This window comes from Electrophorus electricus, chromosome 12 (genome assembly GCF_041902795.1).
Source record: "Electrophorus electricus isolate QZ-2024a chromosome 12, ASM4190279v1, whole genome shotgun sequence".
NCBI classification, from domain to species: domain Eukaryota; kingdom Metazoa; phylum Chordata; class Actinopteri; order Gymnotiformes; family Gymnotidae; genus Electrophorus; species Electrophorus electricus.
In genome coordinates, this window is record NC_137508.1 from 11,854,876 (window position 1) to 11,868,582 (window position 13,707).

Here is a 13,707-nt window from a genome sequence, read left to right on the forward strand (position 1 = left end):
GTCATAGGCAAATGCGCAATTTCAGCATGGATACCCAAACACAGGCATATTGTAAGTAATATGAAATGAGTTCAAATACACAGACACTTCCACTTCAGTGGCCGCCGACCAATGGAGCGACTCCACATGGGCATTCTTCCACACAAGCCCGAACATGCAAATGCCTACGTGTGTGCATACACCCACCCACACACACACACACACCCACCCAAAGGCAGGTATGTTGAGCACGGGGGCCTACAGACATCCCTCCAGATAGACAAGCTGTAGACCTGATCGATCTTCTGTTGCGTCTTTATACGACCAGCTTTCCTTTATCCCTCCGCTCGATAGCGCCATGTTGGGACACAGCACAGAGCCTCCCTCCCCCCCCTCCCTCGTATGTCTCCTCTCCTCCCTTCTCCTCCAGGGAAACAGACAGGGATGCAGTGTTTCTTTCAATCATCTGTTTCCCTTTTTCCCTTGCTCTGGCACGCGCCGTGTCCCTAACGCTGCCTGCGTCAGACCTGGTAGATGCGGAGAGCAGATCTGTCTTTGAGCTCCTGGCCGCTTCAGCTCTGCACGTTACGCCGCCTGTAACTGGCATTTAAGCGACCTCAGCTTTTCTATAGTGGGACCTCCGTCTCCCTCTCGCTCTCTCTCCTCTTTTTCATTCACTTCATTTCATTGCAATCTCGTTCTCACACTCTCTCTCGTGTGTGTGTGTGTGTGTGTGTGTGTGTGTGTGTGGAAGCACACACTCACACACATGAAAAGGCAAAGACATAAGATCAGACCACAAATTATACAGACTTGCTTTGACATCCTAAGAATGCCACCAACACGGACGCCCGCACACGCGCAGACCCACGCCCACACACCCAGCTCTGCCCGTACACACACTTCACGAGTACGCGACGCGCACACCTCTGATAAAGACAACCACTTGAATGAAAAGACGGTGCAAACGAGTGGAGGGGGGGCATGATGACAGAGCGAGGGAGAAAGAGTGCGAGCACAAAAGCAGAGGCTTCGCAGTGCAAAGTTATATGAAGGGCATCGGGCAGGCCTGGCGAGCCGAGTGCGGAGTGACAGCGGAGCGCGATGGCCCTGTCTGATAAGCGCAGTGCTGCAAATGAAAGGCTCGGCGCTCGCCATCATCCCCTGTCACAATGCAATTACCCAACAGAGTGATAGCAAGATAGAGGGCTCCCCGCCACGGGGAATGATAAAAGTATTGACTGATTTGATTGAATGATTAAAATAATGCAGACGTAAAATAAAAAAATAAAAAAAAACAGGCTGGGAGACAGAAGGGGAGAGATGAGAAGAGGGAGGGGGAGAGAGAGAGAGAGAGAGAGAGAGAGAGAGAGAGAAAGAGAGAGAGAGGGGTGGTCTGTGTGGAGTGAGGTTTTAAAATTCCAAGGTGTGTGTGTGTGCGTGCGTGCGCACAAGAGTGATGTTTTGTTTTGTTTTGTTTTGATTTCTCTGGTTTTCATCTCGGTTTCTTTTCTCTCAGATTGCAGTGTGCGCTGACGTGAAGGAAGTGCTTCTATCTGATGGGAATGAGAAGGCCATCCAGAGTATCCTTCAGCTTCTGTGTGTGTGTGTGGGGGGGAATGTGTTTTTAATTTTCTTATATCTTGCACCAGTTTTTACCAAAAACTAGCAAAAAAAAAATTTGCAAAAATGGATGTGTGTGTGTGTGTGTATTGTCTAGTGAATGCTGCCTCACAAACCTTGTTCTGTTTGGAGGAGCAAGACCATTAGTATCTGCTACCTGCAAATACTCTTCACACAGTTTAATAGCGTTCTCATTTCACCTTTCCCACACACACACACACACAAACAACCCCCTCACGCCGTACTAACACACATTCTCGCAGACCACCTTGACACATCCGTGTGCTCTCTCTCTGCCCACCCCTGGAGTGTGTGGTTGATCATCTGGCAGACGCCCCGGACCACCGTTTCGCACCTTTAATACATACTCACGTGGCTGATGGCTACTGCTGTCTGTGTCAGCTCGCTTTCTCTCCCTGCAACACATTCTCATCTCTCTGTCCTACTTTTGCATTCTCCTCCCTTCTTTCCATTAACTCACCCTCTCCGAGGACAAGCGACTCAAACGAGGGACACGCCCTCTTGCCCTCCTTCCCTTGCCACGGTCGTGGTCATCATCTTCCTCTTCCTCCTCTTCCTTTGCCACCTCCTCTTCATCGTGGGATCATAATGCCTGCAAGCCCCCTGGTGGACAAAAGCTGAAAGACGACGGCCACCGCGCTGCCGGGAACTGCAGGCAAAACTGCGGCGTTGTCGGTGCGCCGACTGTCGTCTGCACCACGCTGGACCTTTTGTTGAATACTTGCGGCCTGCCGGACGTTGGCGGCGACACAAGAACCTGCACAGAGCAAAACAGAATGGAAGGGAGAGAGTGTCTGGAGGGACCAGGCTGCTGGTGCCTCGTCCGTGAAGAAGGAAAACGAGGAGTTTTCAGACAGCGGCAGTAGAGGGCAGGAGGATGGGAGATGAGATAGAGTTGCTGCCAGAGCTACACGTCACAGGGGTTGTTACTGCTCACACCGTTTCATTTAGAAAGGCCTCTGAGGCAATAGCTCCACAGTCTGGGGTCCATCTCTGCCTGAGAGCAGAGCTCTTCCTCCTGTGTTCTCTGATCACACTGGGACTATTCCCTGCACTTCCCTGCTGTTCTTGAATTTTCCATGCTGTTCTCCACTCTTCCAAGATCTTCCTTGCTGCTGTGCCTTGCTACAGGGCCACCACTCTGAAGCTCACACTCACAGACATGAAGGTACTTGGATTGATCTGCACACAGACAAATTTGAGATCATGCACAGTCTGTAGAATATCAAATGTTTATAAATGATTCTAAATTCCAAATTATTTTGAATATAACTGACTAAAATCTGTTTTTCTGTCAACTGTTTTGAACCCCCTTGTTTTAGAGAGCTGAGGATCCATAAAAGGAAATAATGAAATTCTTCATAATGGTTTCTCATGCAAATGCAAAGTAGTGCTTCCACTCCACTACTTAAATGGACTGTGCGTGCGTGTGTGTACGTGTATGAGCATGCACAGATGTTAATGTGAGACAACATGTCAGACTGTGAGGTTACACCTTAAACTCCCCTCGGCGACTGATGGCACCTTGAGTGATGCGAGTCCATCCCTCACCCTCCCACCACCACTAGCGCCTCTGAGCAGAAAGCGCTGTGGATGGGACCCACCGCCACTGTTTGGTGTGTAGAGGGAGCGAAAGGCCGAGCAGGGGGGAAAGAGGCTCAATCCTAATTGAAATGGCTTAAAACTACAGTCTGGCCTATTAATAGAAGGCCTGCCACCAATCCAGCAGTATTGCATGCTGAGGGCGGGCCCGCCGGGAGCAGGGGCTACACATTAAAAGCCTTCTATTGATTGTCCACGGGGAAGCTTTTGCATGAGTTGATCTTGTGCTCTCCGGTAATCCAAGGATGAGAGACTGGAGCAGAGTGAGAGTGATGGGAAGAGTCCCATGTGTAGGATATGCAAAAAAATTGTATGGGAGTGAATGTTCTGTGTGAGAGACAGTGTTTGCCTTGAACGGCATGTGCCAGACGTGCGTGGAGCTGTCAAAAGGAACAGACGGGCTGGTCTCCTCCGATCCGCCGCCGTGTCCTGCAGGTGAGGCCTCGGCTACCACAGGCACAGTCTTGCCTGGAGTAACCCGCCCAGACTCTCCACAGGATTTATTCAGCACACGTCAATGATCTGCTTGCTGTCAGTTTGACCGGTTCCATAAAGTACTCATAACTCGTATCATTTGGTGATATCGTGTTTCAGCACAGGCACTCAGAAAAGCTGGAATGTGTCATGATTGAGATACAAACATTTTAGATACGTCAGTGTCCTGATAGACAAGGTCGCTGTTTGCAATAGCACATGCCGTAGTGCTGTATCATGTGGGCTCATGTGAGGTGAAGGGGTGTTTGGGTTTGTGTGTGTGTGTGTGTGTGTGTGTGTGTGTGTGGACTACCTGTGTTAGTCTCCCTGCTTAGAGCTGGTGAACAGGACCAAAAGCCTTCTTTTTGCTCTCTGCACCAAGTTATACTGCTAACTAGATATCTGCTCATCTGTGTCCTTCTGACAAGGTGATGCTTCTTGCTGTCACTGCAGAATCAGGGAAACATACACAAGCCCACACACACCTACCATGTTTCCCACAACACGGCTCACAGTCGGCGCGTCACTATTCAAATGCATTATCACCTAAACTAATTTTGGTGTTCAGTGATCTAACTGCTCTCTTCCTCTCCCCTCCACACACCTCCCACCTCCCTTCATATTTACTGCGGGCTGATGGAGTGCAAGAGTAAATGTATAATTAGCTGGCATTACTCTGATTGTTTTCTTTGGAGATTAGGCTTCCTGTCAGAACACGCGCTTTGTGTGGGGCGAAGGTCGCGCATGATTGGATGGGGGGGTGGGGGGGAATCTCAGCTCTGTGAAGAACCGCCTTAGCCCCCTACAGAGACAGGAGATTGTATTTCCACAAGACATAATTTTTGTTTACTGACTGTTAATAATGGCTAATTAATAAAAAGATTCACCCACCTAAAAAAAAAAATCATCCCCAGGAGATGGGTGGTAAGAGAGAGACAGCGAGGAAATAAAACCCATTGTGACTAGTTGTTTGAGGTTCTGGTTCAGTAGAATTGGCTACGGTGGGACCAAAGTGATGTCAGTTGGTGAGAACACCCAGCCTCACCTCGTACTGCTCAGCTGCAGACACACATGCTCTCCTGCTGTTTCCACCTTGTACGCCCCCCCCCCCAAATTATTTCTCTATCTTTTCATTTTTGGAATTCCAGTGCTCAGTCCAATGCTCTTCCACAGGGTGGTGAGATGGGACAGCCACGCGGATGTCTCCGCCTTGGAGGGCCGCTTTGACGTGGTGCTGTGCGCTGACTGGTGAGTTTGGACTTACCGGACCTGCAGGCTCTGACCCACACATCCGGACGTGACTGAGTTCATCTCAGCCTACGCCTCCACCGCCCCACCTCGCTATTGACATGAACCGCTAAATGCAAACTTATGTTTTAGCTTTCAATCATGGGACACGCACAAAACCGCGCTCTAATCCAGGCGTTCCAACGTCTACGGGAGCAGCCGCCCGTGCCGTCCCTGCTTGTATCTCCAGTTCCAGTCACAACACCTCCATGCCCTAAAAAAAAGTGCCGCCGGGGCTCGTTGGCCTGGCGGCTGCGCGCTAATATTCTGGCGGGTGCGCGTGACGCTTATCAGATGGCAGCAGTCAGACCGAGGTTGGCACCACGTTACTTCCCCTCAGCTAACTCCGCCAGGCATTTCCATTTTCCCCCAAATTGCCTCTTTTTTCATGCTCGGCGTCCCAGCAAATGGATGTCTTAGGCAAATTGCAAATAATTATGCCCGTGTGAGGAGCAGGGAGAGAGGCAGAGAGGGAGAGAGAGAATAACACAAACATTTCAATTAGCCTGCTTCTTAACATAGATCTCAGCGCTGATTTGTTTTTTTTTTTCTCGGTCTGTCTCTTCTATCCTTGTGCCGTGTGCTTCCCTTGAGCAGAGGTAAAATTGACTGCAAAGTTCAAATGTGATTTTTGCTAATTATGTAAAGCAAGTGATGTTACGTTGCTCCCTTGCCATTCCCCCATCAGATTAGATCCACACTTCTGGCCTTAGTTTAACGGCCAACGATTGGCTGTTGCCGAACCAAGGTAATGCGTCTTATTGGGCCCGTTTACATCTTGCATAAACATGCGTTTAATGTCTGGACCGTATCGGGGTATACTTTGGCTGGATTCTGTTTACACTTCTCAGTATAATGCATCCTCTGTGTGACCAGATGAGATTCGATTTTACTCTCCCACATGAAAAGCACATTAATACGGACATCACTTCCGTTTTACTTCATACTGTAAATGAAGTGCAGTCCAGTCCCTCTAGTACTTCCTTCCAAAGTGGACTAAAGTTCAATCAAGATTACAAACCATAGGGAGGGAAAGTGCTCAGTCCAAAGAGAATGTCAAACTGCACACAGAGAAGAAAAATATGCAGGTAGTGATGCAAAGAGTTTACGCCTCAGTTATTGTGTGACTTGACGAGACTTGAGCCTGCTGATTAGCAGCAAGCAGCAAATAAATTGGAATATATCAGAGGTATGTGCATAAGTGCTATTATGTCATGAATTTTTACTCAAACCTACAGATGATCTGGAAGGTACCTGTTCATAAAAGTCACCAAATCAGCCCGAAATCAAATTTAGCTATTTAAATGTAACTTTTTAAAGCTAATGTTAGTTACATAAATATTGGCTATAGCAAGCTGTTTAGTCATTAACCGGGTGTTAATTTTATGAACAAAGCATGGGATTACCGTAATATTTATACAGTTCTGTAGTTTGATAGCCACACTAGCAAACAAAGGAACTGTTCATCTGTCAGGGGAAACAAACAAACAAATGCCATAAGCATAATGTCTTTGTGCGATGACGTGGCAGGGCATTCGGAATGAATGATTTAATCAACTGCAGTTTGCGTGCTTAGTGTGTAGGGAATACAAGGGTACTGCTTAGGGACCCTGTGGAACGGAACGCAGCTACTACCAAATATTGAAGGAAACCATTTAAAGCAATGAACTGTCTGCCCTGGCACAGGAGAAGGCTTTGTCTTTTCTGCAGACGTCAGCACCGCTAATGTTTCTGCTACTGACCTACAGCTTCGCAGTCATCACGTGCACAAACATTTATGGACCGCACGACCCCTACTGGGGATTTTGGGACTGGGCTTTAGATTTGGCAAAGGTGCGAGTGTTGTCAGCACTCAGTAGTCATATCTCACTTGTAGCCTATTAAGTGTGGTCAGGGTCTGGCTTGGAACCCCTCTGAATGTGATTTGAGTGATCTGATCATAATCTGGCCAAATCTGAATATGATCTGTTCACCTTTTTTTAAATTAATGTAATATTTAAAAAATGTAGTATTTATTTAGATTTAGTATTTGGTATTTATTTAGAAGTATTTATAAGATTTCAGATTGAAACACGTTTTAATGCAGGAACTCTTGTTGAGCCCCTACATACAGCGACAATCTCCAAATACATCACACATCGCTGTGTTCAGCACTGTACATTTTTAAAGGGCCATACACGTTTATGCATTTCACATTACCTTAAATCTCCCCCACTTTTATAAAGAAATTATTTATTGGAGCAATGTAGCAGTTACACTTATTCTAAAATCTAAACCCATTTCAATGTTCATTCCTAACGCAAACATTTTCTAGCTTGCCAACTTAATAACAGAACTAATCTGTTCACCTCCTTGACAATACTGAAACAGTGTGCTGCTCTGTAACTTATTAGTGTGAATAGTGGATCCTTCTCTTTTAGGATTTCCTTTGACCTCTGAACTCCTCCTCTCTCTGTTTGCCCATTGCCTTGAGCATTATTTGGGCTGGAGATGATGTGCTGAATATCAAATTGTTGCAAACTCCTGGAATTCATGCCATTCAAACCGCAGCCCATTTTCTGAGACCGCCTCATCTGGGCATCCAAATCTAGCAAAAAGTACCTTCGGTTTAAGCGCGACTTGAAGGTGGTTATCTTTAGAAACCTTGAAAAATAATTTGACACGATAAGGTAAGTATGTTTGTTGTACTCACACAAATCAACAGCCAGTCTCTTTCATGAACTCTCTGGAAGCAGTGTTGGAAAGAGTGGCTCTTTTTTCTGTGTGCATCATATCTCTCAAGATAACTGACAAGTCTCCACTTTCTGTTTTATAGCACTGATGTGTTTGCATGCTCTAGACATTTGGTTAGACCCTGGTGCCCGTCATGTATCCCGTCAAGGATTTCTACTCTCCATGCACAAGGAAAGCACGTGCTTGCCTCTGGTCATTATACCCATGTGCTCTGACAGTTCGTGCTGAATAAGAAAGAACATGCTGATAGGTGCTGGCTCATCACCTACGTATGGTGGCTGCCCTGACCGGGTGTACTTCAGGACCATTCGCACTTTACTGTCAGTTGCCGTGATTGTTTTAATGGCTTCCAGCTTTTGTGATGTCACAGGCGCATACTTCCAATGATGTTTGCAGCGTAGCCTGTTTATATAGGAGTGAGTTCCATTCAGGGTTCAGGAGAGGGCTATAAGACAAAGTGTCCACCACAACCATGGTCTTGCCTGGTGCATACTCAGCAGTTGGTTTGAATCTCGTTAGCCACATGAAAAGTCAGTAGCACCATAACGGAACATTGTCTAAGTCTCTATTATTCATCAGCAATACTAAGGGCTTGTGATCTGTTGCCAGCTTGAAGGTCTCCAGGTCAACCAGATATTTCTCAAAGCTCTCGACCAGCCCAAACACAAGTAAGTCTTCCTCAGTTTGGGCATACCTGGTCTCAGCCTCAGATAAGTGTCATGAACAGTATGCTACTGGTTTCAGTACACCTGTCATGCAGCTATAGCAATACTCTTTCAGTGCCAAAGCTGTTGGCATCAGCTGAGACAGAAGTAGCCCCCACCATGTCATAGAATTTCAGAATTGGAAAAGTAGACAGTGTCTCTTCGTGTTGAAAAGCTACCTGTTGCGGATGGTCCCATATCCAAGCTTTCTTAGATTTGAGTATCTTATGTAATGGCTGGCATGCCTATGAAAGATTAAGGATGTACTTCCAGGAATCCTTAGCTGCTGGACATTCTGTGGTGGTGAGATCTCATGGATAGCTCTTAACCGTTTCTGGGTCTAGTCTCACATCTGACTTGTCAATCACTTGGCCAAGGAAGTGGAGTTGACATTGTCTGATCAGAAATTCTGCCTCATTCAGCTTCAAGTCACCCATTTCAGTCCTTCCTAATGCCCTGCTCAGGCACTGGTCATGCTGCTCCATGCCATGACCAAAGACCATTATGTCATGCGTAAACACCACCACCCCTTCTAGGTCGGGAAATGTTTTGTTTGGAAGACCAGTGATGCTAAAGGGACGTCATCTAAAGGAATGCCTCTCAAACAGTGTAACTTTGTTGCCTTGCTGCTTTCTGGATGTAGGGGTATCTGCCAAAACCCAAATGTTGCATCCAGTGATGTAAACACTGTTGCACCACTCAATTTTGCCGTGATTTCTTTAGCAGTAGGCAGGATATCCCTCTCCTTCCTGACAGCTTCAATTAGGTTTTTTTAAGTCAACACATTTGCACACTGCCTTTGAATTTTGGAATGGGCACCACTGGTGCACACCAGTCTGAATCTGTCACTGGCTCAATAAACCCATTCTTTTCCATTCACTGCACCTCCTCTTTTACCTTCTGCTTGAGAGGTATGGGCACTTTGTGAGCTGTGGAAACTGCATATGCCTGGCCATTTGCCTTTAGCTGGATCCTAACAGGCCCTGTTTTAAGGAGTCCATGCTCATCAAATGCACTCCATCCAAGCACTGCACCAGTCCCATTCCAGGCACACTGACACGGCTCAGCAAATTGTTGGCACTTCTGACATACATGGGGAATAAGTACTCCTTACTCTTGTACGTGATGTGGGCCTGAAATTTACCCAAGAAGTTCTTTAGCACTAATAATAGGATGTTAATGGACACTAAAAGAGTTATGTGCTGGCGAAAAACATAATGGCTAAGAGATTTTATTTTTAAAGATGAGTTTCTGTAAGGTAAACCTTAATTGCCAACTGAGTCTTCAAAGGACAAGGAGTGGCACAGAACAGCATGCAAATTTCGTCTTCTTCTTCTTCCTGTTCATCATCATTTGACAGGTCCAGACTCCAATTTCTCCACAAGCTCTTATCCATTGCCTTCTCCATGTTGCGACCAGTCCAGCATCATTTTTCTTGGTTGACCTCCATACTTCTTTCCCTTCATTATTTCCTCTTATGGTTCTCAGTAGTCAGTCATACCTTTTAGTATGTGACCTATCTACTGCTTCTGTCTTTGTCTTATGGTTGCTATTAGGCTTCCTCATGAACTCTCCTCAAGATGTCTTTGTTTACAGCTGCAGTTGATTTATAAGTGAATGGACTTGGCTTGAAAATTTGAACGAGTACAGCTACCAGCGCAACCGTTACTATCTTAGCTTTGGATTTTTTCCCTCTGAAAAATCATTAAAAAATAAATCAAGTATTGGTATGAAGCATAAATGTGGCTAACTCCATATTGGTTTTCAGGGATAGGCAGTTTTTCATTGATTGTGGTTATTTATCCACCACAGCTTTTGCAATGTTCCTGAGGTTCCTGAAGCCTCTCACTGATTGTGCTTGACCCATGCGAGTGCACTAGCAGTGATGGTCATTGGATCAGCTCTCATGTAGTAACAGTTCTAGCAAATATGAGTTATTATTATGAGGTACATAATGACTGTATTGTATATTCCCGGCGTAGGTGCCGCAGGTCTGCACGGACGGTGCGCAGATCTGAGCAGAGCGCATCTACATGCGTTTACACTGGCGCGTTTATCCTTTGAGTTCTCCGCTTTAAGGCAGGGTCAGAATTGACGCGTCGTCGCAGAGGCGAGCGTGCGCGCCAAAACTGGTGCAATTGCGGCGCTTCTGGTCGCGTGCTGCCGCCCCGCGTGGCGTTGCTTCGCGTAGTCGTGTAGTTTCACAGAATCCTTCTCAGATGAACGCGCGAGTATGAATGTACTCTCTGCGTGCATCTGTGCCGTGAAAATGCAACTCCAGTTTCATTTATGCTTTAGTGTGGCAAGTTCTAATGAGAACCGCCCATTCGTTATGAATGCAACTGGGAAGTATCTGGTCCAGTGTCAGCAATAGCAAAACTGTATAGTCTGTTTTAAACAATGTTTTATTATGATTATTCTTACATGTTTAAATCATATGTCCTGTTTTCAAAATTAAAGGAAATACAATAAAATCTTAGGGGAGACTAGTTTGTTCCATTCAAGACTTGAATTAATTCATTAGCTAAGATTGTATGTGCTAGCATGGGCATGGCCAAATATTGCTCTTTACACTAGTTTACAGGAAACTGCAAGAATTTAACTAACAGTGTGTAGTTTTTTTTATTTCATTAATCTTACATTTTATTTACAAATGTAAAATTATGTGGGTAGTTTTGCACTTGTTGATCGGTGATGCCTAAAATTGGGGGAATGGGTGTCTTTTTTTTTTTTAAGAAATAAAAAGCAACAGGGCCTTGAAATGTGCATCTCCCTACTGGGAAGCGTTCTGTGAAAGACACTGACTGCACTGCTTAAAGTCTTTTAGCCTACTGCACCATTCCATCTATCTATGTAAACCTGCTAGTTAGATCAATCGTGTGGTTTAGCACATCCTTGAGTGTACCATTCACTTAATTGTTGGCCTTGGATGCATGTAATTCACTTTTTGTTTCTGCGTAAAATTACATATTCCCCTCATATTTAATGCACTAGACTTGATGCGTCAGAATTAGTTCAAGTTGGTTTAAAAAAGCAATAAGTAAATGTTACCACCAAAAGGTAGACTAGCAGACAATATTTATTAAAGGGATTATTAATTTTTTCCCCCTAAAGTGCAGTTCACATGAGATGAATCAAATTGCTTTGTAATTTATGGTCTCCTGCATGGAGGCAGCCATATTTAAAATAGATTTGGTACAACATTTCTGAAACATCCAGTCCACTAGGTGTCAGAAATGGCTGTTTCATAATGGGGAAAAAGAGTCACTGGAAAATAACTTATTGGTCCTTTAAATAATTATAGTAGCACTGTTGGTATTTTAACCAAGTCCTTTGAGCATTAGGAAGTACAGAGCAAACATGAAGCCAACACAGTAATGTCAGTATGCCCAGTAATTTTACAGGTAAAAATAATGTATTCTGCAAATGCGGCTTTGCCATAATAAATGATTTGCCGATGCCACTCCTTAGTGTGCTCTTTTCACCCCTTGCCACTTCATGTAGCCTGTAAAATCATGGACACGCCATTGTGCGCTAGACTATATCTTGGTGATGATGATGACTCTCGTCACACAGCTCTTCTCGGCGGAACATCAGTGCCTCGAGAAGGCAGTTATTAAGGTTATAGAAACCAGCTGTAATGAGTCTAGTGCAGTGACGGCAGTAGGCTATAACACATGTTTTTAATTATTGGAATGCGTATTATGTTTAGTTTAAAAAAGCTAGGGATAATCTTGTCTGAGGGTGGCCCAGCAGTGGCATAGGTTATAGCCTGCGGGGGGCTGACCATATTGAGTGGGCTGATATCTGTTTACTATCTGGGCATGTTTACTGTAGGAGGTGAAACAGGAGTGTAGGGCCTGTGTCGGTGTGCTTTTTACAGGGGAGAGTAAAATCGCATCAAATCGCATAAAACATTTCAGTGAGAAGTGTATACAAAATTTGGCCAAAGTTCTGGAAATGCATGTTAATGCAAGGTGTAAACAGGCCTTTAGAGGTAGTCTATGAATAACTTTCTCGTAGAATACGTTTTGAAATAAAACAAAATAATATCGATGCCCCTGGGTTCAAATCAAACTCGTGAATTTTTGCTTTCCACACGGAACTGTCGTGTGTGTGTGTGTGTGTGTGTGTGTGTGTGTGTGTGTGTGTGTGTGTGTGTGTGTGTGTGTGTGTGTGTGTGTGTGTGTGTGTGTGTGTGTGTGTGTGTGTGGCTAAAGTCAGAACGCTGTCGTGTGGGAGTGGCTAAAGTCCTTGGAACGCTGTTGTTAGAATAACGAGCAAATATAGACTTATCAGAAAAGCCCTTGCTGGAAAATTGTGTGGCTGAAATTGTAGTGACACTTTGCATTAGGTGTAAACTCGCAATATCTTATTTTCTGTTTGTATTTTATAGCTTAATAGGTTAATTTAGAGCACATTTTGTATATACGCTTGTGGATTAGCTAATGCATATAGGCCTAATTTAATTTGAAGGATTAGCTAACAAGTAGAAAGTAAGTTTTCAAATGAAAAATATTGCTATAGACCTTGTTATCTCAAATAGCCTATGTGCTTTTAATAGTTGACTTTTTTCAGTTACAAATTCACCACCTATTGTTGCATAAAGAAAAAACTAGTAACACAGAGAAATGTAATATAGTTGTATCATGATGCAGCATAGCTGTTGCACATTTAAAAATTCAAAATATATCCTAAATAATATTTTAAAATACTTGAAATATACTTGCTATTTAAGTCATTAACTAAGGTACTGAATACATTTAGGGCAGCTGACGAAGTGGCCGAATTAAGAGAGGTAACGCAAGGAACGAGATCCCTTTGTTTGCAAAACTTGATATTCTTTTATGAGAAAGGTAAAACAAACTAAAACGTCACACATGGCAACCCATAGGCTTTCTGGGACACAATAACAAATAGGACCTACCACCTGACAGGGAACTCTGGGGCTACACCACTCTGTGTGCGCTCCTGGGCGCGCCCTATCCCAGACAAAGCGTACATGTGTATGGACTATAGACCATGTGGTACAGACCCTCTGAGAAGCACATGATTATAGTTTATTATTAATCCACAGTCAGAGACATGTGAAAATTACAGGACCTCAGTGGGATAGTAATTTAAACAATTAAAATAACTTGCATATGCAGCAGCCATCAAAACATATTTATGCTATAAATATATATATTATATATTTACAAGTATTCCACCAAAACTTGTTTACGAGCAACGTTTCATACGTAAACACCCAAAACAATGTCGACAGTGAGTGCAGCATTTAGAT

At 44.5% G+C, this 13,707-nt stretch overlaps 1 protein-coding gene across 1 annotated transcript in view; it reads left to right on the plus strand.

Annotated features, from left to right (window-relative positions):
• camkmt (calmodulin-lysine N-methyltransferase) overlaps positions 1 to 13,707 on the plus strand; it is a 70,703-nt gene that overhangs the window by 46,582 nt on the left and 10,414 nt on the right. Inside the window, exons 6-8 of the mRNA XM_027011585.3 lie at positions 1,499 to 1,562; positions 3,594 to 3,660; positions 4,873 to 4,947. Coding sequence (XP_026867386.2) covers positions 1,499 to 1,562; positions 3,594 to 3,660; positions 4,873 to 4,947 — 206 coding nt within the window. The remainder of the gene's footprint in view (positions 1 to 1,498; positions 1,563 to 3,593; positions 3,661 to 4,872; positions 4,948 to 13,707) is intronic.